This window comes from Canis lupus, chromosome 26, assembly GCF_003254725.2.
Source record: "Canis lupus dingo isolate Sandy chromosome 26, ASM325472v2, whole genome shotgun sequence".
Taxonomy (NCBI): Eukaryota; Metazoa; Chordata; class Mammalia; order Carnivora; family Canidae; genus Canis; species Canis lupus.
This window is the reverse complement of record NC_064268.1, coordinates 23,933,787-23,959,338: the sequence shown is the minus strand read 5'-3', so window position 1 is coordinate 23,959,338 and position 25,552 is coordinate 23,933,787. Positions and strand designations below refer to the sequence as shown.

General features: G+C 48.9%; 3 protein-coding genes across 4 annotated transcripts in view; 2 read left to right on the top strand and 1 right to left on the bottom strand.

The window, feature by feature from the left end:
* Nucleotides 1-7,573, bottom strand: part of TCN2 (transcobalamin 2) — a 37,427-nt gene extending 29,854 nt beyond the window's left edge. Inside the window, exon 1 of the mRNA XM_025474550.3 lies at nucleotides 7,513-7,573. The gene's annotated coding sequence lies outside the window, so the exon portion shown is untranslated. The remainder of the gene's footprint in view (nucleotides 1-7,512) is intronic.
* A 219-nt stretch (nucleotides 7,574-7,792) lies between these two features.
* Nucleotides 7,793-24,521, top strand: PES1 (pescadillo ribosomal biogenesis factor 1). Of its 2 annotated transcripts, none has more exons than XM_025474548.3 (15): nucleotides 7,793-7,947; nucleotides 11,891-11,970; nucleotides 12,728-12,881; nucleotides 14,089-14,198; nucleotides 16,940-17,111; nucleotides 17,202-17,291; nucleotides 19,808-19,924; nucleotides 20,043-20,117; nucleotides 20,339-20,425; nucleotides 20,560-20,690; nucleotides 21,057-21,182; nucleotides 21,303-21,487; nucleotides 21,961-22,118; nucleotides 22,279-22,440; nucleotides 24,031-24,521. In XM_025474548.3, the coding sequence occupies exons 1-15, from the start codon at nucleotides 7,924-7,926 to the stop codon at nucleotides 24,112-24,114; spliced, it is 1,755 nt and encodes a 584-aa protein (XP_025330333.1). In that variant the 5' UTR covers nucleotides 7,793-7,923; the 3' UTR covers nucleotides 24,115-24,521. The 2 variants fall into 2 exon arrangements, with proteins under 2 accessions (XP_025330333.1, XP_048957537.1); XM_049101580.1 differs by lacking the exon at nucleotides 7,793-7,947 and adding an exon at nucleotides 10,833-10,857.
* On the top strand, nucleotides 10,123-10,643 carry LOC112676814 (40S ribosomal protein S24-like). Its single transcript, XM_025474555.3, has one exon. The coding sequence runs from the start codon at nucleotides 10,138-10,140 to the stop codon at nucleotides 10,528-10,530; it is 393 nt and encodes a 130-aa protein (XP_025330340.1). The 5' UTR covers nucleotides 10,123-10,137; the 3' UTR covers nucleotides 10,531-10,643.
* Nucleotides 24,522-25,552: the final 1,031 nt, after the last annotated feature.

Sequence of the window (25,552 nt, the reverse complement as noted above, 5' to 3'; positions counted from 1 at the left end):
GTCCCTCTTCTACTATCCATTCTATTCCTTTTTAAAAAATATTTTATTTATTAACTAGAGAGAGAAAAAGCACAAATGGGCAGAGAGGCAGAGAGAGAGGGAGAAGCAGGCACCCCATTGAGCAGGGAGCCCAATACTGGGCTTAATCCTAGGATCCCAGAATCATGACTTGAACCGAAAGCAGACTCTTAACAGACTGAGACTCCCTAGTGTCCCTCAAAAGAATTTTTATATGCTAAAAAGGATCTACAAGATACTGGAGGTTTTGCCTTAGTCAAGTTGATGTTGTTTTTTCCCCTCTAGTAAAGCATTAACTTAAGATAGCTAAGAGTTTCCTTCTGGAAGTTAGGTTATTTATTAATAAGAATGCTTTTCCCTTGTAAATCACTAAGACATTTGCAAACTGATGGAGAATCTTGTCTTGCAGGACTGTGATCTCTATTTAACTATTTGTTTTCCCTTCTCTTAGTTTTAGGGCAGCCAGGAGTGCCTGAGGGAGTCACACCAATCCTGAATCCTATATCCTAGTAGGGGGTTGAGGGGGTCCGCTTGGGCTTTGTCCTCAGCTCTCTCTGCTCCCTCATCAGTTTGGCACTAGGATATACATACAGACCAATGAGCTAGAACCAAGAGACGAAAAGTAAACCCTCGCACATATGGTCAATTGATTTTTTGACATGTTACTTCTCTCATCATCTTTACCTCCCATCCTCTTCAGCAAGGCTGTTTCATACATTTATTGAACTGTTAAGATTGTTTTATCACAATCTGCATTCCATCCTGGGATTCCACTGACCTCCTAAGTAATTCTTTTTGTGTTAATTTGCACACATTAAGATTCACTCTTTGTGTTCTACCATACTGTGGGTTTTGACAAATGCATGGTGACATACCCCTCCAGTACAGTATCACACAGCATAGTTTCACCACCCTAAAAAACTCCATGTGCTTCATCTAGTCAACCCTCTCTCCCCCCACCACTGAACTTCTATCAACCATCGATTTTTTTTAACTAACTGGTCTTTTAATTGTCTATAGTTTTCCTTTTCCAGAATGCATTAAAATTGAAATTTTAAAATATGTAGGTTTTGCTGACTGGCTTCTTTCACTTAGCAATGTGCATTTAAGATTTATCCACTCTTTTCATGGCTTGATAACTCATTTCTTTATGGATAGTGTGTTTATCCATTCACCATAGTGTGTTTATCCATTCACCTATTGAAGATTATCTTGGTTCCTTTTAACTTTTAGCAATTATGAATAAAGTTGCTCTAAATATTCACAGCAGGTTTTGTATATATATTTAGTATTCACATAAGTTGCCCAAAGTGTCATTATTGGATTGAATCTTAAGACCACATTCAGTTTTGAAAAACAAAACAAACAAACAAACAAAAAACAAAAAAAAAGACTACATTCAGTTTTGAAACAAAACTGCCGAACTATCTTTCAAAGTGGCTGGATCACAATTGTCTGTTTTAAAAAATAATTTAACAATATTTATTTTGGCAACTACTCTATGTAGTTGGTGTATCCATTTTATAATTGAGGAAGAGTGGTACAGTGAGGTAAGGTGCCTTATTCCTAAAGCCAAGTGTGTCTACCTGCAGAGACTGGACTCTTCACCACAATGGTGAAGAATACATTCCACGAGTAGACATGATGAGAACAAAGGTAAAAAGAAATGCAAGTAAAATTAAATTTCCTTACAATTTGCAGCCAATTAACAAATTCTTGCGAAAGGCAGAGTATGACACTCTTCCAGGAACTCAAAACTGCGTTAAGGTTAATGCCTTCCTAGAGGCAAAAAGGAACCTTAGCCTGACAATAGCCAGACCTCTAGGATCCTGTATGTCTTTCACATATGAAAATCCTTTTGGAAACTTCCTTTCTCTGTGCCCTCCTAACTTAAAAGTATATAATCAATCCCTGCTCACAACTCCAGTGCAGCTGTTTCTACACATGGGTCCTATCTCCATGCTTTAATAAAACCACCATTTTGCATCAAAGACATCTCAAGAATTTTTTTTTAAATTTTATTTATTTATTCATGAGACACACAGAGAGAGGCACAGGCACAGGCAGAGGGAGAAGCAGAGGGAGAAGCAGGCTCCATGCAAGGAGCCCCACGTAGGACTCGATCCCAGGTCTCCAGGATCACGCCCTGGGCTGAAAGCAGGTGCTAAACCGCTGAGCCACCTGGGCTGCCCTCAAGAATTCTTTCTTGATCATCGGCGCCAAACCTCATCCCATCAAACCTCACCTATATTCCAAAACTACATCATTATGATTTCTGTTGCTATTTGTCACCAAAAGAAAAAAAAATGGCTTAAAATGATGGCTGATTTTGTCTGTCTCACAAATTTCTCATGAGTAATTTTTCTTTTAAGATTGTATTTATTTATTCATAAGAGACACAGAGAGAGGCAGAGACATAGGCAGAGGGAGAAGTAGGCTGCTTGCAAGAACCCCAGTGTGGGACTTGATCCCAAACCCCAGGATCACACCCTGAGCAAAAGGCAGACGCACAACCGCTGAGCCACCCGGCATCCCTGTCATGAGTGATTAAGATAGTTTTCAAAGTCTTTGGTAACCTGAAACTAAAGTTTGCTTGGATGATAAACTGAATTCATTGTAATGTAGGGAACAAAGACAAGGAAATGTAGATAAAATAAAATTTCCTTATAACCTGCAGCCCGTTGACAAATATTTGAGGCAGTCAGAGTATGAACTTCTCCAGGAAACTCCCAACTGTCTTAATGTTAATGCTTCGCTAGAAGGAAAAACAACCCCTAGTATCCTGTGGGTCTTCTTTAGCATATGAAAGTTCTTTTGTAAACTTCCCTTGTCTTTACCTCCAGCAACTCTGTAGTATATAATTAGTTGCTCTGCACAATTCTAGGGCAGAGCTCCTTGTGCCCAGGGGTCCTGTCCCTGTGCTTTAATAAAACCACCTTTTTGCACCAAAGATATCTTTAGAATTCTTTCTTGGCTGCCCTCTCTGAATCCCATCACTCCCAACCACATCAAGTGGACAACTAAGTCTTTTCCAAATAAATAAGATAATGGATGATACATTGATTATTGAACATAAAGTTTTTTTTTTTTTTTTTGAACATAAAGTTTATCTACTTTTGGCTTCTTATTACAAAGAAACTAAAGATATTGGGTCTGTTGGTAAACATGCTTTGATCTTTATTAAAAGATTGTACTGTGGAAAAATGTTTTTATTTTAAGATTTTATTTATTCATGAGAAACAGAGAGAGAGAGAGAGAGAGAGAGAGAGAGAGAGAGAGAAAGGCAGAGACACTGGCAGAGGGAGAAGCAGGCTCCATGCAGGGAGCCCGATGTGGGACTCGGTTCGGGGACACCAGGATCACGCCTTGGCCTGAAGGCGGCCCTAAACCACTGAGCCACCCAGGCTGCCCCTGGAAAAATGTTTTTAAAATTGTAAAATGTATTCATAAATTTCAGATCTAAAAGAATTCTGGGGATCCCTGGGTGGCCTGCTTCTCCCTCTGCCTGTGTCTCTGCCTCTCTCTCTCTCTGTGACTATCATACATAAATAAATAAAAATTAAAAAAAAATTCTTCTGCTAAATGTCATTAAGACTGACGGGCGGCGGGTCGCGGGGTAAGGTTTAGGTAAAAATCTGATTTAAAAAGTTGTAGAAAGTTTAAGAAGGGAAATCACTGGAAAGGAATTTTATATATAGTTGGGACTAAGTTTGAAATGAATGGATTTTTTTAAAAGATTTTATTTATTTATTCATAGAGACACACACAGAGAGAGAGAGAGAGAGAGAGAGGCAGACACAGACAGAGGGAGAAGCAGGCTCCATGCAGGACTTGATCCTGGGACTCCAGGATCACACCCCCCGGCTGCAGGCGGCGCTAAACCTCCTCGCCACCAGGGCTGCCTGAAATGAATGGATTTTTAAAGTATTTTTGGTATAAGATTACAATTTTTTTTTAAGATTACAGTTCTTATACAATTGTAAAAAGACAAGTTTCCTTGGATTGTTGGTCTGCTCCTAATAAGAAAATACAAAGTTTTTTTTCTCTTTTGTCTGCCTAGGAAACCAAAGTTTCTATGTTTGGTCTTTATCAAGTCTTTGATTACTTAAGATAGTTAAAACTTCTCAATATTAAAGGAGCTAAGTTTTGCTAACAACTATATAAGCCTACTTATTTGCTCTTTGGAATCTCTTATTGCTACTTTGGTTAAATAAAATATTAAGTTTTAAGTTTTGCAATGATCAGTGATACTGTATAGGAATGTGCTTTAAAACTTTCGGAGGGGGTGGCGCCTGGGTGACTCAGTCTGGTTAACATCTGACCCTGGCTCAGGTCAGGATCTCAAGGTCCTGGCATCCTGCCCTCCATCTGGCTGCTCAGATGGGGACCTGCCCTGCTCAGCAGGGAGTCTGCTTGTCCCTCTCCTTCTCCCTCTGCCACTCCCCCCTATTCATATTCTTTCTCTCTCTCAAATAAATAAAAAAAAAATAACAACTTTCTGAGGGTTTTAAACAAACTCCCTCGAGATTTAAATTGTAAGTGAAGTCTTTTTTTACTAATCAGGCCTTTTTATTTGGTATGTTCAGTTACTCCAGAAGTACTGTTAAACAAATGATAAACTTTAGGTTATAGTGTTTAGGTAAATGCTATAACTATTTCAGAGATCATATGTAGTTCCTAAAAAAAAATTTTTTTTATGATAGTCACAGAGAGAGAGAGAGAGAGAGAGAGGCAGAGACACAGGCAGAGGGAGAAGCAGGCTCCATGCACCAGGAGCCCGACGTGGGATTCGATCCCGGGTCTCCAGGATCGCACCCTGGGCCAAAGGCAGGCGCCAAACCTCTGCGCCACCCAGGGATCCCAGTTCCTAAAATTTTTAATACATTTTGATATAAGGCCATCATTTGATATTCTTTTGATTATTGAAGGGTTAGGTGTCACAGAAATAAGTGGATTTCCTTGTCAGTTATGTTACAAGGAATTCTCTTATCAGATCTTTAACCATGTTCATTTTTGAGTCTTTTCTTATTTACAGTCATTGTTTTAATCTCTTGAGAAACACATTTCATCTTTAAGGAGATTTCATGAAAAGGGCTTCTGACAAATACAGGTTTTTGAGATCTTTAAAATCATAAACTAAGGAGTACCTGGATGGCTCAGTCAGTTAGGCATCTGCCCTTGGCTCAGACCATGATCCTGTTGTGCCCAAGATTGCAAATCCAAGAAACCACCACGGAGCCGACACCAATGCAAGCGCACCAGGGTTTATTAACAAGCTTGAGCTTGGGTCCAAGTATACCCAACACAGCGAAGCAGGGACTTGGACCCCGAAGTGGGTTACAGCTGGTTTTTTTATAGGCTGGTCTAGGGGATTTTCAGAAGGGGTGGTGGAATTTCTCAAGTTCTGTTTACACTCTGATATTGGGGCTTTCAAGGGCATGGAGCTCTGTTCTCATTCTAATATGGGACTCGATCCAGGGACTCCAGGATCATGGGCTGAGCTGAAGGCAGACACTTAACTGCTGAGCCACCCAAGCATTGCGTTTCCAGGGTTAAAAAGCATTCCAAGGGAGAGTCCTTGGGAACTGGAGAGGTCAATTGCCAAGAAAATCACCCCCTGGTTTCTGAGTGGCTTGCCACACAAGCTATATCAGAGGTTCCGGGTGTCAAAGTGACGTGAGGTGTCCTTCAATGAAATCGCTATGATCACCACCCTGCCCTGTAGGAGGGAATACTAGAATACTAGTCATTCTAGACTTCAAATGGGTGCTGGTGTATGAACTGAGATATCGTGCCATGCTTTGCCTTGCCATGAAGAACCTTCCCTTTTTTTTTTTTTAATTTTTATTTATTTATGATAGTCACACAGAGAAAGAGGCAGAGACATAGGCAGAGGGAGAAGCAGGCTCCATGCACCGGGAGCCCGACATGGGATTCGATCCCAGGTCTCCAGGATCGCGCCCTGGGCCAAAGGCAGGCGCTAAACCGCTGCGCCACCCAGGGATCCCGAACCTTCCCTTTTTAACCCAAGGAAAACAGCACAAAAGTTTTACAAGGGAAAATTACCAAATTTGTCATTTAAGTAGTTAGAAGGGGACATTGATGGAAAACACTTAAGGTAGAAATCCATCATGATCTAAGTAACATTCTAACGCAGGTGGTTCTTACAGCTAACTTCCCTAGGAAATGGTCCTGGGTTGAATTCAATCAGGTACTGGTTTTGGCTGGCTCCGAGTGCAGGTCTCACAGCCACAAGTGGCTTAATCAGAGATGTGGAGGGGACCTCATTAGACCAATGAGGAAACCTCACAGGAGAATCTTAAGATTGGCAGCTGGCCTAGTGACTTAGGTGGCTGTCCCATGCCTCCCCCCCCCCTCCCCCACGACCAAGACAATTTTGTATAAGGACAGAAATGAAGAGAGGACATCAAGTTTCTGGGTCTTGTTACCATTCGGGCCAGGGGACAAACTTCCAGCCAAGAGGCAGGCTTTTCCTCCCCATAGAGCTGCCACAAGGTAGAAGATTGCAGCCTGAGCAATCGACGTGAAAGTGTTCCAGTAAGACCATACTCCTTGAAAAGCCCTTAAATGAAAGTAAAGGAAGAGAAGAGAAAGCACTTAGCAAGTTTGCACCCAAGCTCGGAGTCCAGATGAGGAAGACCCAGGCTGCATGTTGGGACAGCAAAATGATGTGAGCTGTTGGGGTCTCCAGGATCAGGCCCTGAGTGAAAGGCAGATGCTCAACCGCTGAGCCACCCAGGCGTCCCTAAGGTTGCCTTTTTGCCTCTAGCAAAATGTTAACGTTGAGGCAGCTGAGTTCCTGGAGGAAGGTCACCCTGTCTGTCCCAAGTACTTGTCAATGGGCTGTACATTATACGGAAATTTAGGTTTTTTTCCTGTATTTCTTTCGCCTTTGGTCTCCACATCACACACCATCCAAAGGTGGGGTGAAGATTTGTATAATCCTCATAATTATCCTTTGAGGAACACAATATGGAAAGTAAAGCTCAAACATGCTGAATGTACATTTAAAATATACCACAGGGACGCCTGGGCGGCTCAGTGGTTGAGCGTCCGCCTTCAGCTCAGGGCGTCAGGCGCCCCTGGGGAAGCTGCTTCTCTCGGCCTAGGTCTTTCTCTCTCTCTCTCTCTCTCTCTCATTCTCATGAATAAATAAATAAAATCTTTAAAATATATATATACCAGAGTTCTATAGCTCTGCTTCGCCTTTTGTCATTTGTCACTTCACCGCTAAGGCTCGCGACAGAAAAGTGGCCTCTAGGGTTACCATGCTTCTCTGAGGAAAAAATTCTGCTTTTGATCTGCTTCATCCCCCTAAGAGCCAATGAACCAAAGGCAAAGCCCCCGGCCGCCCCCGGAAAACACAACCCAGCCTCAGTCAGCGCCCCCGGCGGCCGCTTTTCCTCGGGAGGAGCCTCGTTCCCACGGTGCCTAGCAACCGTTACCGTGACAACACGACCGGCGCTCGCGCACCTCCCAGCGAGGCTGTCGTCTGCATCCCAGAAGGTACTGCGCTGTCGCCAAGCCTTCCGCCCCCCTGCATCCCAACATGCAACGGGGTTCTATTAAAAATCAAGCGAGCGTCCCCAGGATGGTTATAGGAACGCCTGAATATCTGTGTTCGTTTAAACATGAAAACTGACTGTCATATGTTCACAGACGAGAAAGAACTCTAAAGAGAGGCCTCGGTGATCTTTTTCAGAAAGCTCAGTTGTAAGTTTTCGAGGAGGAAAGCCAAATATTTCCCAAGACTCGTTCAGGCACATCATCGGGCAGCCCGCAAGGCCCGCGGCGTGGGGGCCTCGGGGCCCTAGGCAGGGCACGTGCGAGAGGAAGTGGCGCTGTCAGTCCGCGCGGCGCTGGTAGACCCTTCAACGTGGAGCTATGGGAGGCCTGGAGAAGAAGAAGGTGAATGAGGCGGTATCCCCGGCGGGGTGGCGCTGGGGAGAGGGGGGCCGGGCGGGAGATGGGAGCGAGGGAGCCAGGGGACTGGACCTTTCCCGGCCGTGGCCCCTCAGGTGTTCAGAAACGGCTGTGACCTATGCGATGAGAGGCAACTATGAGAAAGGGTGCGAGGATGGGCGAGGGTGGCAGTACTCGTCCGATGAAGTCCGGGAAAGAACCTTGGAGTAGGGCTGTAAATGTTGGGAGTTGCGAAGGAAAGCTTCACTCCAAATGCAGACCGGGCCGGAAGACAACTGTTTACTGAAACAATAATAAACGTTACGTAAACTTTACTATTCCGTCAAGTTGATGATCTCCAAAACTCGTTATTCCCTTCCCTGTTAAACCTGCCCTGGATGCTGGGGAGGGAAACATAAACAGTCAGATGTGGCCCCTGCCTTCCCCGAGCTCACTTTCTAGCGAGGAAAGAGGGTTAACACTGAACAACCAAATGAAACGATCACAGATTGTTAAATGTGATATGAAAGAGAAGAGCGGAGAATATAGAAGAATACTTACGTCGGTTAGTGTCGTGTTGGAAGGTCTCTCTAACTCAACGTTTGGGCTGAAATCCGAAAGATCAGAAGATCTCAGATGGGTTCTGGGGCCTGGGAGTTCTTAGCGAGCAAACCTGACGGAAAACTCCCTAGCAAGACTGTTAGGTGGGAAAGGCTTTCTGTGTGCAGAAAATTAGAAGGACATCAAGGTGGTTGGGGTATGGTAAACCAAGGGAAGAATGGCATTTGTTGAGGTTAAGGTTAGACAGGGACCAGATGTGGAAGGCCTGGGAGCCAACGTGAGGAGCTTGGTTTTTATTCCAAGTGCAGAAAGCTTCAACTAAAGGGGAAGTACCATGGTCGTTTTTTCAAAGATTTGTTTGTTGCTGTATGGAGGATCACCTTAGTGGTATGAAAAGATTGGGGAAGGGGTGAAAGTGAGGAAGATGCAGTTGCCTCGTGTTTCCTTCAGATTGTAAGTTTCTGTTGTTTATGTTTAACCCAGCACGCTGTTGAACAACCAGTAAGTGCTAGTGTCTGGAATTACAAATATATAAGATGGAGGGATGCCTGGGTGGCTCAGCCGTTGAGCATCTGCCTTCGGCCTCAGGGCATGATCCTGGAGTTCCAGGACTGAGTCCCACAACCGGCTCCCTGCAAGGAGCCTGCTTCTTCCTCCACCTATGTCTCTGCCTCTCACTCTGTGTCTCTCATGAATAAATAAATAAAACCCTCTAAAATAAATAAATAAGATGGATAATCTTCCCTTGCAGCATGGATGCAGCTATGTATACAAACCACGACAGGGTTGTTTTTTTTTTTTTTTTTTTTTTTTTTTTTTAAGATTTTACTTATTTGAGAGAGAGCATGAGCAGGGAGGTAGAGGAAGAAGCAGGCTCCCTGCCGAGGAGGGAGCCTGGCATGGGGCTCTGTCCCAGGACCCTGGATCATGTCCCAAGTCAAAGGCAGATGATTAACTGACTGAGTCACCCAGGCACCTCAGATCATGACAGGTTTTTTTTTGTTTTGTTTTGTTTTTAAGATTTTTATTTATTTATTCATAAGAAATATAGAGAGAAAGAGAGGCAGAGACACAGGCAGAGGGAGAAGCAGGCTTCATGCAGGGAGCCCGACGTGGGACTCGATCCCAGGTCTCCAGGATCACACCCTGGGCTGAAGGCAGGCACTAAACCGCTAAGCCACCCAGGCGTCCCCATGACAGTTTTTAATGCTGGGTTTCACAAGCATTTTGAGCCAGATAATGCTTTGTTGTAGAGTGCTGTCCTGTGCATCATAGGGTGTTTAGTAACATCTTGACCTCTTACACACTAGATGCCAATGGCACTCAACAATCCAAAATGCCTAATTCCCTTCCCTCCATCCCATACACAGCCAGGGAGTAAAACCATCCCAGTTGAGAACTACTTAACCACTTGATATTTAAAATAATAAGCATGATGACAGACACATATGTGATGTAAGGCTATGGGAAACACTTTTAATGAACAGTTAGCTTTCTGAGACAGACTGAAGCTCATCTTTGTATCTCCAGTAAACAATGTCTGGAGGAAAGAATAAATGGTGTATTTTGTGACAGGTAGCAGTAAGACAGCGAAGGGTTATAAACATACTTTCGGCTTGAAGCTCGGCCGCCATCATGAACTACACAGTAACTATCCAGACCAGGAAGTTCATGACCAACCAACTGCTTCAGCGGAAACAGATGGTCATTGATGTTCTTCTCTCCGGGAAGGCAACAGTACCTAAGACAGAAATTTGGGAAAAACTAGCCAAAATGTACAAGACCACACCAGATGTCATATTTGTATTTGGATTCAGAACCCATTTTGGTGGTGGCAAGACAACTGGCTTTGGCATGATTTATGATTCCTTGGATTATGCAAAGAAAAATGAACCCAAACATAGACTTGCAAAACATGGCTTGTATGAGAAGAAAAAGACTTCAAGAAAACAGCGCAAAGAACACAAAAACAGAATGAAGAAAGTCAGGGCGACTGCAAAAGCCAACGTTGGTGCTGGCAAAAAGTGAGCTGGAGATTGGACAACAGAAGGAGTAAAGATTCTGCAGTGGCTTTATCTGTGGTGATCGTGCAGATTTTTCATGAGAGGATTAATAAACTAAGAACGTTAAAAAAAAATAAACATACTTTCAAGGGGCTATAGGTTTCTCTCTTTAGAGCTGGACTGGCCGTCAAGGTACCTGCTGTCTTACTGCAGAGGATGATCGTGTTTGGAAAGACATTCCTGGTACAATGCACTGCTACTCTTTATCATTGATACAGAGATGCGACCATGAGGCAGCATCTTGGCACTACAGACATCCACATGGTTGCATCAGATGGTATGCTCCTTGCGGGTAGGTAGAGACCAGGCCTTCTGTCTTCATTGCCCTCATAGCATCTAGCTTAATACTTGGAACACAGTAGAGGTCCTCTTATTTTCTGTTAAATGAATGAATGGTGGAAGGAAGAGGCTTTGGCTTAGAGCATGCATTTTCAACTGGATATCACTCATAAGGGAACAAAAATTAGTTGAAGGGGACTTAGATATTTCAATGGTTTATGGCCCTTTAAAAAGACCACATTACACGGGTATTTGGATGGCTCAGTCGATTAAGCTTCTGACTCTTCGGCTCAGGTCATGATCTCAGGGTCATGGGATCTAGCCCCATGTCGGGGCTCCACACTCGGGGGGGGTCTGCTGAATAGTCTCTTCTTTGCCTCTCCTTCTGTGTGTGTGCACGTGCTCTCTCTTCTGTAAATTAAACAAACAGAAAAGACCACATTACATTATAGGTCTGGTATGTTTGTAGTATTAACATTTCATGGGGTTGTGAGAGGGGACGATTAAGGGGGAGCGTCTAAAAAGGCTTCTAGTGGTAGGTGTTGGTCATAATGAAAAAGTTGAAAAAACTGGCTTAGGGGACTAGGCCCTGAGGCTCAGGACTCGGACCTATGTTTGAATCCCAGCCCTTAAAAAACTATGTGACTTGGATAGGTTATTTTGCTGAGCCTGTTTCTTCTCAGTAAAATGAGAATTTTAATGGCACCGATGCCATGGGGTTGTGAGGAGTAAATGAAATAATGTGTGGAAATCATTAATCACAACAGCCAGTACTTAGAGCTACCACCAAGCGTAACACCTGATCCATAGCAACTTCATGGCCCCCAGTATCATGCAGATGTATGTGTCCTTTACACTGATTACTGTAAGGACAGTGCAGGAGAGCTTGTTCAGGCAGGTGGACTCCCTTCCTATAGCATTTCCTGCCCCAGAAGCCTCTTGGTTACTTGGCCACAGTGATAGTTGCCTCTGGCATGAGGCATGCCCAGAGATTGTCCTCACTGCAATTGTTGCTAATGGTCAGCTATTTTTTTTTTCTCCCCAAGTATGAACGAGGCTCTGCCACCAACTACATCACCCGAAACAAAGCCCGGAAGAAGCTGCAGCTGAGCCTGGCTGACTTCAGGTGAGGCTGGAGGAGATTGGAATAGAGGAACTGAGTGGGGGTGCCTGGACAGTGAGTCACACTCCGTGATGGTGAAAACTCAGCTGCCTTCCTATCTTACCTGTGCTACCACAAACTCTGTCTAGAATCCTGATAGCCCTCCTCTTTCTTGTCTGGCTTTGCTTTAATGAGCTGTGCTTTGCCAGGTGTGGGTCTGTAGGGAAGCTGGAGAATGGGTCATGCCACTCTGGGTCATCAGAATAGGCCTACTGGTACAATGCATTGCTATTCTCTGGCTGGGTCTTTGTCACCCATCCCTTCCCTTCTGGCAGAAGTGACCCCTGATCCTGCAGCTAGGGGTCCTCAGCTCCTCTTAGAGTCCAGTCCACAGTTTCCCACATCCTTGAGCCCTGCTGTGTGCTCACTTTTAGTCACCCAGCACTTCCACCCTTACAGCCTTTGTCCTTCTAGGATGCTTTTCCCTCAACTTTTTATATGTCTGAAATGTTGGTTTCTCAGCAAGGCCTTTCTTGACTCCCTCTGCTAAAAGAGGTACCTGCCATCTGGCCTCTGTCAACATCCTGATTGTTTCCTTTCTGGTACATGTGACAGTCTGCATTAGGTGATTTTCGGGGCTTATGATTGTCAGATCCTGGACAGGAACATGAATTCTCCAAGGGTAGGGCCCCTGTTTTACCTGTTCACTGCTGTTTTACAGGCCTGCTGTGGCCAGTGCTCAGCACGTTTACTGACAAAAGGAATGGCCTTTATCTTCCAGGCGGCTGTGCATCCTGAAGGGAATTTATCCTCATGAACCCAAACATAAGAAGAAGGTTAACAAAGGCTCTACAGCAGCCCGAACTTTTTACCTTCTTAAAGACATCAAGTTCCTCCTCCATGAACCCATTGTCAACAAGTTCCGGGAGTACAAGGTGAGGCCTGGATTCTGCGGTCTGAATGGGGTCCATTACTGCTCTGTGACCCACCAACTGTGACCTTGGGCAGATTGTTTGACCTCTCTGAGCAAGCCTGTAGAAGGGTGAGGTAATTCTACCTCAAAGGAATGTCTTGAGGATTAACTGAGATCACGTGTGGAAATCATTTGCACGGAATCTGGCAAATGATTAATGCTTTTTACCTGTTGTACCTTTCCCCTGGTCCTTTGGAAAATAAATTTATTGCCTCTGAAGCAAAGATGGTACTATTTCAAGGACTCTTGGGTATATTCTTCTCTGCCCAAAGAAACTGCTCCTTTTCAAATTCTTTCTGGAATTGCTCCCAGGAGACCAAGCTTTCCATTCCATAAATGGAAACTATTAAATGCTTAAATCCCGCAGGGAAAGTAGAAACCTCATTAGACCAAATGCTGGTAATTGAAAGTAGACTGCTGTTACTGAAGCCTTTGTAGAGTGGCAGGGCCAGGCTGAGCCCTGGGCTGGTGGTGGGGGGGGGGGGGGTGCTTGAGGTGCCACTTGGTGGCTACAGGAGACTGGCCAGCACCTGCTGCTGGCCCTCTTACCCAAGTCCATGAGGTAGATGGCTGGCTCTGTTTTGCTTCTGGGTTTTTTAGCTACGTAAACTCACTGCATTGGAAGTGGGCCCGTTGTGGGTCATGGCTGTTGTGACTATTCAGCAGACGTAGCCTTAGAGCCTCTGAAGAGTGCCAAGGGTAAGCCTGACCAAAAGTACTTATAGGGAAGAAATCAATTGATTCGGAGGACATTCTGGGCCCATACCTGGGCCCGTGGCTTATTTCATGCCTGTACAGACTGGTGCTGAAAATGAAGGCCAGCTTTCCTGGCGCTGAGCTGCCCTGCCAAGGGGTCACTTGGCCTCTGTTGGAAAATAGGGCTGAAAACATGTTTTCATGTAAACATGTGGAGTCAGCGCATCTGAATGGTTATCTCTGGTTATCCATGACAATGGTATAGCGGTCTGGCTCTGCTCATCTGTGTGGGTCAGTTTTGAAATTTTTTGTAGTTCACTGTTTTTTACATCCTGGGCTGAGGGGATCAGATGGCACAATCACATAGCTGTGATCAGCTTCAGGAGGCCTTGAGAGTCCTCCCGTTCCATGTATCCCACTTTAGTGGAAGAGGCCCTTGGCCCCAGTGTCAATGATCTCCTCCTCTTTCCCAGGTGTTTGTCCGGAAGCTCCGGAAGGCATATGGGAAGAGTGAGTGGAACACTGTGGAGCGTCTAAAGGACAACAAGCCCAACTACAAACTTGACCACATTGTCAAGGAGCGGTGAGTTGGGAACTCAGTCATAAAACTGGGACTAAGACCAGGACCCTGCTCAAGTTGCTGGCATCCTTTTGGAGGAAGCAGACCAAAAAACCAAACAAATTGCTAGAATAATTACAAGTCACAGCAAGTGGGGATCCCTGGGTGGCTCAGTGGTTTAGTGCCTGCCTTCAGCCTAGGGCATGATCCTGGAGTCCCGGGATCGAGTCCCACATCCGGTTCCCTGCATGGAGCCTGCTTCTCCCTCTGCCTGTGTCTCGGCCTCTCTCTCTCTATGTATCATGAATAAATTAAAAATTTTAAACAAACAAACAAAAAAAAACCAAGTCACAGCATGCGCCATATGGGATGCTAACTGCATGAAGGGACCGAGAGGACATACGTTACTTATAGGCTTGTCAGAGTAGGTGTCTGGGGGGGCAGACGTTTGAACTAGCCAAGGGAAATAAAGGAAACAGCAGGTGCAAAGGCCCTGTGGTGATCGAGAGCCAAAGTTCTGGGATTGCACCCCAGGCACATGAGCAGATGTGCAGACATGGGTGCCTCTGACCTTGAGTATTCTTGCCCAGTCTTCTCAGCGGTCCTACTCATCCATTGGCTAAGTCAGTGGTTCTTAACCAGTAATAGTTTGGTCCCCAGGAGACATTTGGCAATACCTAGAGACATTTGTGGTTCTCATGACTGGATATGGAGCAGGGGAAGGAGTCCTACTGGTGTTTAATGGGTAAAGACCAGGGATGCTGCTAAACACCCTATAGTACACAGGATAGTCCCTGCCTCACAGGACAACCAGCCCAAATTGTCAGTAGTGGTAAGGTTCAGAAATCCTGGGCTAATGAATGTCCATCTTCTCTTGGGGGCTGACAGCCTAGAAACACTTGCTCCAGGCTGGATGGACTTGGCTGCACTAAGTCGGGCCTGCCATGGGCTAGCATGGAGAGAACCCCAGCAGAGGAGTCCGACATGTGGTGTTCTCACCACAGCTCTGCAGCCTGCAAGCTGGGCGGCCTGGGAACAGTTCCTGCTCTGAGCAAGCTCTCCTCTTAGAGAGAAACGATAGCTCCTGTCATGCCTGGGGCACACAGCTGTTGTGTGGAGCAAATGCAAAACTTGCACGAGAAAAAAAGCCAAGTGTCTGGATTCATGCCCACACCAGGTGGCAGTGTGGTTATGGTGTTCCAAATCTGTGTCACCTCCATCTCCTTAGCCATCGTTAAAAAAAAAAAAGGCAGATGGCTCAGAAATAGTTGGTGCTGTTTCTACAAAGGTCCTGGCTGGGTTGGTGGGTTTGTACATGAGACAGAGGAAACTTTGAGGCACCAGATTGAGGTTGCCTGCCCACCAGAAAGCCAGATGCCTCTCCTCTTGTGGTCTTTGGAGAGGTCCCTGCAGGCTTTCTTCCATCTCAGTATGATTTGAAGACTGGCAGATTCCTCCTGACACATTGCAGGGAGTGACACCACCTAGGGCTGGAAGGACCAGGCCATCTCTGGTCTCGTGGCTTTCAGAGTCCCTTTTTGAAGCAGCAGAACACTTCTGTAAAAGAAAGCTTTCTGGAGGGCATTTTGCATGCCAGGGGCTCCCAAAATTGTCCTGGCTAGGGGATGGAGACCTGAAGCTCTGTCTGTCTACTTGTCCCTAGGCATTTCCAGGGAGTTACACGAGCCCAGTTTGAAACCAACTGTTTGGCCCAGCAGTCATTTTCCAAGTGAAATCACTGGGCTTGGGTGAGGCCAAGTGACCCATCCTGGGTCACAGCTGGGGCTGAAATCCAAGTATTATTACACATACCCCAGTGTCTCCTCCATGACCTGGGCCCTCATCCCTCAGCAGGGCAGCCATGAAGTAGTCGGTCCTGCCGAGGGTTGGTTGTTCTCGTCAGCTTACCCATTTGCCACAGGAATCCTGGAAGTGCTTTCTTGCTCTGGCTTTTCCTAGCCCAGGACTGAAAAAATTCCAATATTTTTGCCATCTGGTTCTTTTTTTTTTTTTTTTTAAGACTTATTTATTTATTCATGAGACACAGAGACTGAGAGAGAGGCAGAGACACAGGCAGAGGGAGAAGCAGACTCCTCCTGGGGAGCCCGATGCGGGACTTTATCCCGGATCCTGGGACCACAACCTGAGCCAAAGGCAGGCGCTTAACCACTGAGCCACCCAGACTTCCCTGCCATCTGGTTCTAATTGGTTCTGCAAACTAGACAGAGGCCTGAGTGATGAGGGACAAGATGTAACTCACTGTGGTGACCTGTGGTTGGGCCCAGCCATAAGTGCAGTTGAGTGTATTCCAGCCCCCATCCTCCACCTTGACCCACTAGGTCACATTTTTCTGCTTTCTGTTTTGGACATCCGGATATATTTGCTTTGGACTATGGTTACCACTTTGAAAAAGAGTTAGACACTGACTCAATCTACGCTCTTTGATCACAAAGAGAAGTAGGTCCAGACTGAGTCCTTGATGTGCAGTGAGTGTCTTTAGGACCCTCATTGGGATTTCTCTGATCCTCAGAGCTAAGTGGGCTCTGAAGTGGGTCCTCATTCTGTGCTTCCTCCCAAGGCTGTGGGGAAGCTGGCACTGCCAGGCCCCTGGGCATTGCCTAACTCTGTGGTCAGGAGGTGGTAGTGGCTAGGCCTGCTTAGGAATGGGGCCACTGGAGCGACTGACAGAGTGGACAAGGAGTTCAGGGCCCCCCTTGGAGCCTAGGCTGACTGAGCCTGTGAGCACTGCCCTCCTGGCCCTGCAGGTACCCCACATTCATAGATGCTCTGCGGGACCTGGATGATGCCCTCTCCATGTGCTTCCTCTTCTCCACCTTCCCACGGACTGGCAAGTGCCATGTACAGACCATTCAGCTGTGCCGCCGGCTCACAGTGGAGTTCCTGCACTACGTCATTGCTGCCCGTGCCCTGCGCAAGGTGAGCCCAGGGCTGCCTGGGGGCAGGGGGTCTGCTCTGCTACCATCCCTGCCTCCCAGTGCCTTTCACCATACCATCCCCTCCCCTCAGGTCTTCCTGTCCATCAAAGGCATTTACTACCAGGCTGAGGTGCTGGGGCAGCCCATTGTGTGGATCACGCCCTATGCCTTCTCCCATGATGTGAGTATGCCTGTGGGGAAGGGAAGGTGGGGTCTTGTGCTGGGCCGTTGCTCCTTCTCTGGCTTGTAGACAGGACTTGGGCGGAGGGGGGATTTTGTTGTCCTGTATAGTCCAGCATGTGCTGGGTTCCCGAGTGCAGCCGGGGGTGGGATGTGGGGGGTGAGGAATGTAGCACACAGCATCGTAGTAAGAGCTGGAGCCAGCCTGTCTCCAGTCTTCCCAGCTGGGTGACCTCGGACATGTTTCTGCACCTCTCTGTGCCTCAGCCAGTAATATGCCTTTCTAAGCCTTGTTCTGAGGATTTAAGGGAAAAAAATCTTTCAAAGTGCCTGGTGCTTTGCCCTTTGGAATTGCTGAGTGAACAGGGAGCAGCTGTCAAAGCTTGGACAGTGGCAGAGCCCAGTCCTACCCTCAGATCCATGGGGTCGTTGTCCCCCCTGCCACTAGTGGCTGCCAGACCTTAGCCACATTGTTTTGCTGAACTCCTCAGCTTCTCCTGACTCCCCTCCAGGGCTGGGAGAGTGGAGGAGGTGGGGGAGGGTGAGCACATGAGAAGCTTTTAGCACATGGTACTTCTTCCTATTTATCTTGTTTTAGACTAGTATTTTTGGCAGGGATTCACAGAAAGAAATCCTGATTTTGCCTCCTCATGGGGCAGTATTAGCCTCTAATCCTCCACGTGGTCTTGGCCAGGCTCTCCTGCCTAACTTGTCATCCTGTGGGCCTGCATTTGGCCCGGTTCCCTGCCTGTGCCTTGACCAGCAAATGTGCCGGCCTGGCTGGACAGTCTGTTTGCTGACCAGGTTTTCAGGTGCTCCAGGCTGAGCTGGGGGTCTGGGCCCCCTCCCCTTCTTTCTGGGCTGGCGGGATTCCAAGGCCAGAACCTGCTCTGACCACAGGGCAGTGGAGATGTGTGGGGGCAGGCTGCAGTCCGTGGGTGAGAGGCAACTTGGCCCTCAACAATCCCCTCTTCCCCGGCTAGTCCCTCCTCTTCTCCTCCTTCCTTCCTGTCTTCTTGCCATGCCTCCTTCCTCTCTAGCCCTCCCTCTTTTTCCTTCTCTCTGATGTCCCACCCCCACACTGCTCAGACTGGTCTTTGTATGTCCTCTGTGTGGTGAATAGGGCCCTGTCGAGGCCAGCCTCCACACAGCTGTCCCTGGGGGAAGGGAACAGGCCGCCCATTCCTCCTTCCTCCCTGGCCAGCTCACTGTCACCACTTCCTCCCAGCAGGAGGATGGGGGACCAGTCCTGGGTCATAACTGAGGCCCTGATGTGCCTTCTTCCCCTGAGCAGCTAGTGCTGGGCTCCTCAAAGTAGGACCCAGGCAAGTAGTAGGGTGGGATTGAGGGTGGGTGGGTGAAGGGAACCTGCTCTGCGCTTTGGAGAACGGAGTGGAGTTAGTCCTCAGGTGCTTCCCTGGCAGATGCTCTTGGAGGGGTGGAGGGATGGAGGGTGAATGGGAAGATAGGTGGCGCACCTCTGGGTTCCTGCGCCCTCACATACTGCCTAAGGGCAGAATGGAGAAGCAGCTCAAAGTCATAGGCACGCCCAGCATAAAAGGGATGTTGTGATCACCACCAGTTTTGACATTGTTCGGCATATGGTGCCATCCAGGGCCTGAGGGGTCAGCAGGGCTGGGCTGGCCTCCCTGGTTGTGGGGAGCAGTGCTGCTCAGGAGTCAAAGCATTTTGTCTGGCCCCCCAGATCCTTCCCCTGTTCTGCTTTATCAACTCCTCAAGGGCAAAGATGACCCTTTCCATGTCCCCTGCTTGCTGGGTTGGCAGTTCTTGAGGGTAGCGGGGTGCTTTTGCCCCAAGCAGGCAGCTTTTCTCCCACCATTCCTCCAGAGCTTCCTGGGGCCGAGCCAGGCAGCTGTCCCATCTTGTGCTGGGTCTTCAAGTTGTGCGTGTCATTCTGGCTGGGACCTGGGCTTGGAGTCGCTGAATTGAGTGTCTGTCCCAGTGCTCCTGCCAAGGCTTAAGGGTGCCAAGTTCTGTCCACCGAGGCAGACAGACTGCATGCTGCAGGGCCGCCTCTCCCAGCTGGGCTGGCAGTGGGGCTAGGCATGGGGAGGCCAACAGGTGAGCCCCAGAGAAGATGTTAAACGAAGAATGTGGGGTGATTCGGGGCAGGGTGAGCTCTGACCACAGCAGCCCTGGAAGGCTGCCTCTGTGGCCGAAGTCTGGCTTGAACTGGGACTTGCAGGCAGGGTGCGTGGGGAGCTGGGGGAAAGGGCGGGGAGCGCTAGCCAGTTCCTTTGATCTTCCTTTTTGTGGCTTGAGGATCTGGCAAGGCCTTAGGATGCCCCTAGCCCTTGGGAACCCTCCAAAGCCTCCCCCAGAGTGCTTGTGGTGGGACACATCATACAGCCCCTTCTCACAGAGAGGAGGTCTGAGGGCAGGTTCCGCTGTGGAGGAGCCCTGGGTGGGCTGGAACCCGTGTCCTATGTGGGTCGTCGGTGCCACCTTTCCCCAATACCTTGCCCACACTGGCAACGGGTCATCTGTGCCCCCTAGCACCCAACGGACGTTGACTACAGGGTCATGGCCACCTTCACTGAGTTCTACACCACTCTGCTGGGTTTCGTCAACTTCCGGCTCTACCAGTTGCTCAACCTGCACTACCCACCCAAGGTAGGGCTCCAGCCCAGCCCAGGTCCTTCTCAGCATGTGGGGGCCATAGCCCTTCTCTCCCCACGTGGAGGCGGGGGCTGTGGTATCCTCTCCCTCTGACCTTTCCCCTGCCTCCCAGCTGGAGAGTCAGGCCCAAACAGAGGCGAAGACCAGTGAGGACACCTATGCATTGGACTCGGAGAGTTCTATGGAGGTGAGAGAAGTTTCCAGAGCACCAGCCCTGCATCCCCTCAGACGATGGTCACTGGCCTGGGGGTGGGGGTGTGCATGGCTAAATGGGTGGGCTTAGGGCTTGCCCTTGGAACCCAAACCCCCTGATGTCCCAGAACTGTCACTACTCCCTCTTCGCCACCCTGACCACGCCCCCAGACAAGACCCTCCACCTGCAAGCAGCAGCCCTTTTCTTTCCCATAGAAACTGGCGGCCCTCGGTGCCAGTCTGGTTCGCATGGTGGTGCCTGTGGAGGAGGAGGCTGAGATGGATGAATTTCCTGCTGATGGGGTGAGGACTGCGTGCCGGGATGGGGGGGTGCTTGGGAATGGGGGGTCTAGATGGAAGTTGGGGACCATCTCCAGCCTCTGTCCTCCAGTGTGGGAGTGGGCAGGCCTGAGAGTGCCATGGTTTCTTCATGGCAGGAGATGACCGTGCAGGAGGAGGACCGCAGGAAGGAGCTGGAGGCACAGGAAAAGCACAAGAAACTTTTTGAGGGCCTAAAGTTCTTCCTGAACCGCGAGGTGCCACGTGAAGCCCTGGCTTTTGTAATCAGGTACAAGGCTGACAGTGTCTGCCACACTCTGGGCTGGGTCCCCCATGGATGCCCAGCAGTAATGTCAGGATGGTGTCAATATCCACCCTTCAGGGCTGTTGTGTAGATTGACCAGAGCGGGCATGGAGAATGTTGAGCACGCACCTGAGCGTACAGGAAGCACTTGTCAGAGGGCAGCTGGCACCACTTTCTCGCTGGCTCAGGGCAGGCTCTGCTGGGCCCACACTGGAGGTGTCGGCCCAATAACGATCCTGATGTGGGGAAGAGATGGGTGTGTCCTAGGAGAGTGATTTTGTAAACCACTGGGTCCTGGGGCAGGCACTTCATGCTGCTGAATACTCTTGTGGTCTCCCCCTGTGCCTGTAGGAGCTTTGGGGGGGATGTATCCTGGGACAAGTCTCTGTGCATTGGGGCTACATATGATGTCACAGACTCCTGCGTCACCCACCAGATTGTCGACCGGCCTGGGCAGCAGACCCCTGTTCTTGGCAGGTAGGTCCCTAAGGAGCTCATCTTTGTCCACCTGTGTGGGTTTCTGGGGGCAGAGGTCTGTCTCAAGCCCCAGATGCCATGGGGGTTCGGGTTGCTTCCATGACTCATCTCTGCCACCAGGTACTATGTGCAGCCTCAGTGGGTGTTTGACTGTGTGAATGCCCGGCTCCTCCTCCCCGTGGCAGACTACTTCCCTGGAGTGCAGCTGCCTCCACACCTCTCGCCCTTCGTGTCAGAGAAGGAAGGAGATTACATCCCTCCTGAGAAGCTGAAGCTGCTGGCCCTGCAGCGGGGAGAGCACCCAGGTGAGTGGACCAGGTGATGGGATGGATGGGTTCCTCTGGGCTGGCTTTGGACTCCTTGGCCTCACCTTGTTTCCCCCCTTGGCTACAAAGGTGGCAAGCTCTTGAGAATGGGACAGCAGGGGTACAGAGCCCTTTAAACCAACCTTTGGATTAAGACTTAGGAGAAAGGAACATTAGTGTCCTACGATCACTTATAACTTGATGTTCAGAGTAACCAAGCAGTAGTGTTGTGGAGGCTGTCATTGGTATTTTTGTAGGAGGTGGCAGAGGTCAGGAAGGGGGGTGCCTGGAGTGCCCTCTGGAGACAGTTGGGGCTGTGGGGAGACGTGCCAGAGGGAACCACAACTGGGACAGCCCTGCACTGTCTTTGGAATGTCTTCATGGCTGAAGAGTGTGGTAACTGGCCCCAGCTCCCACCCTGCAAGGAGGAGAGCAGGCTCCCATGGCATTCAGAAGTCACTGGCTGTTTATAGGAAATACAGATGAATCTGAAGAGGAAGATGAGGAAGGTGATGATGGTGATGAAGGGGGAGAAAATGAAGAGGAGGAGGAAGAAGATGCAGAAGCTGGTTCAGAAAAGGAAGAAGAGGCCCACCTGACAGCCCTAGAAGAGCAGAGGATGGAGGAGAAGGTACTGGGAAGCTGACTTGGGGTGTAGCCTGGGAAGCAGCCCCACTGGCCATCTCTGGGGCCAGCCCCTGCCCAGAGGGCAAGAGCCAGGGGACTGGTGGGGGTGAGGGTTGGGGGGGTGGGGGGACCTGCATCCACAAGTGTCCTCCTGGTGTCTGCAGAAGCCCCGAGTGATGGCAGGCACCGTGAAGCTGCAGGACAAGCAGCGGCTAGCCCAGGAGGAGGAGAATGAAGCCAAGCGCCTGGCCATCATGATGATGAAAAAGCGGGAGAAGTACCTTTATAACAAGATCATGTTTGGCAAGAGGCGCAAAATCCGAGAGGTGAGCCCCTGCCACCTGCCTGAGACTCCAGGTGTGGCCACCAGATGTGGCTGCACAGGTGAACTTTGGAGCCAGCTGACTCTCCTCTGTGCAGACTCCAGGCCATTTCTTTCTCCCCCCTGCCCCCAATCCCCCTCCAGGCCATTTCTTAGCCTTTCTCTTAGGTTGCCCGTCTGGCTCGACCCTTGAGGGTCTGCGTGGGCATATTGGTGTCAGCAGTTCGTGCCTGGGCTTTCTTCAGGGCTTCAGTCTCCTTACGTTTAGCTCTTTCTTTTCTTTGTTTTAAAAATATTTTATTTCTTTTTTTGAGGGAGAAAGCGAGCATGAGTGGGGGGGGGGAGGCAGAGGAAGGGGGAGAAGCAGGCTCCCCCTGAGCAGGGAGCCCCACGCAAGACTCAATCTCAGGACCCCAAGATCATGACCTTAGCCAAAGGTAGACGCTTGACTGGCTGAGCCACCCAGGCACCTCTGTCCAGCTGAGTTTACTGAAATCTGGGGACAGAGCTGTCCTAGCAGACTCAGTGCCCACTTTCACAAATGACCACTTAATAGATGTGTATAAAGCAGGAGGGACTATGGGAGGTTTGGGTTAGATTTCCATTTTGTTTTTCTCGTTTACAAAGTCATAGATGCTCATTGTAAAAAAAATAAAATAAAAAAAAATAAAAAAATCAAGTTCTCTGCACGCCACAATTCTGTAATTGATGATGTAGAAGTGGCTCACAGTCCTGCCTTTGGGATGATCTGTAATTACAGCACTCCAGTTTCTCTTGTGTGTATAATACATTATTTTGGAGCCATTGTGCCACATACAGGTTGTTTGGGAGTGTGTTTTTCATTTAACCATAGGGTGAATTGCTATGAGCTCATACAAGTGACTTGTTTTCTGCTAATAAGATTAGATTGCTTTTCATTTTGAGTCATTCTTAGAAAACACCCTTGAGCACATCACATCTTTGCCTGCCTCTGAAGTCTCTGCAAGGTAAATTTGCAGGCTTGTAATTGCCAGGTTGAAAGGCCTGTGAATGTTTTGTAGTAGATAGTGCCAGATGGGCCGCAGGGGAAAGACTGCTGTTCCAGGTTGACCCCTCCCCAGCAGCCTGGTGAAAGTTTGATTGGCATGCAGCTTTCCCAAGGAGGAAGGTAAATGGAGCATTTACCTCCAGCTCTGGGAGCCTGGAATTCTCCTAATTCGTTGTGAGCCCATAAAATAATAGAGACTTAAAAGCAAACGTAAAGACCTGTTTTATTGCCTGAGGTTATTCAAATAGTTGTTTATCCTCCTAGTAAACTGCCTATTTAACTTTTCTGGAAGTTCTGCCTTTAAAAAGGGATGGCCTAGGGGCACCTGGGTGGCTCAGATCATGATTCGAGTTCCTGGGATCCGAGTTCCTGGGATAGAGATCCCCCTGCATCTGGCTCCCCATAGGGAACCTGCTTCTCCCTCTGCCTATGTCTCTGCCTCTCTCTGTGTGTCTCATGAATAAATAAAACCTTTAAAATAAATAAATAAATACAAAGGGATGGCTTTGAGGAGGAGGAGGAGAAGTACCCTGCAATCACAGCTTGATCCCCCCTTCATCCTCACAGGCCAAGAAACTGGCAGAGAAGCGGAAAGCCCATGATGAGGCTGTGAGATCTCAGAAGAAGGCCAAGAAGATCAGGCCAGTGTGAGTGGTGGCAGCCTTTTGATGAGTGAGGCCCGTGGCCCTGCTCCTGGCAGCTGGACTTGGCACAGGCAGGCCAGAGGACCCGGGCTTGGTGGCAGGACCAGAGCCTCTTCTGTTTTCATCCCCTTCCTCCCCCTGCTGGCGCTGGCTTCCTCTTACGCTCTCTGGCTGGAACCCCAGCCGCCGTTGGATGGAGCTCCCTGTTGGTGGCTGGGCAGAGGAGAGGCCTCTGATGTTCCCAGGAGTCAGTGACATGGGGGGTAGGGGCCTGAGCAGCCCCTCACCAGCTGCTCCTGTTCCTCCTGGCTTTCTGCAGCACCCCCCTCACCCCATGGTTGGACCTGTAATTCTGCTGCTGTGATGGGGTGTGGGTGGGGAAGCATTTGTTATTAAACTGCTGGAGTTTTGGAACCAGTTGAATTCTATGTTCACAAGACTTCGTGGGGTTGGAGAAGGGCCACCCAGTGAAGTGGAGTCTGCCCTTGGTTCACATTCCAGCCCAGGTATTTTTCCTCTGTGAACATTGCTTCCTCCTGTGTAAATGAGAGGTAGAAATTCTGGAGTCTCTCTAGGGGTTGGAGGAGGGTGGTGGGTGCGGAGGGTTCAGTGACAATGTTATGCAGGCTCAATTGAGTCAGGTAAGTAGGGTGCTCTGTAAATAGCAACTATGATCATCATAACTTGCTGCTGGAGTGAGCCCAGAATATGGAAGCCAGTGCCTGAGGAACCTGTAGGGGCTGGAGTTGAGGGTACCTAGCTTTACCTTGTAGGCTTGTGGGCCAAACCACGTAGTAACCCCCAGTATGGGCATTGTCAGCAGCCTGACTTGTGACCTTTGCTGAGCCATCCTTACAGCTTCCTACTTAACCCTGACAGTGCCCTTGCCAAGGCCTGGAGAGACATGCCTCTGCCCAGACTGCCAATGCCTCACAGCAGAGCCAGAGCCAGAAACCAGGGTGCAGGGTGGTCACTCAGCTCCCCAGATCAGACAGGGATTTCTGAATAGCTTCACAGGGGGCCAAGGGCTGTCAGGAACAGCGCCCAGGTGGCAGAGTGTGGGTTTGGAACTGGGCTCCATGTATCCCCAATCTAGGCACCTGGGGGCCTTGGCCCTCTGCCCCTCATTGTGCTTAGCCCCTGTAGAAGTTTTTCAGGCTGTGGCTGCAGGCCCACCCTTGGGGAGTGAGGGACCAGAGAACTCAGGACGGCTGTCTTGGCCGGGCCTTGCTGTGGGTGGGGAGAGCTACATTAAGCTCTGGCATTTCTTGAGGGTGGGGTAGAGGTGCTTCCAGAGGCAGGAATGGGATTGGGGTCGCCCGAGGGGATGACTTGGGCTTTCCTGGGTGCTCGGGCCTCCCGGGGCTGTGGCAAGGGTGCTGGGGTAAGACAGGAGGGTGAACCTATTGGATATGGAAAATCCCTGGCAATCATGCTGGTGTGGA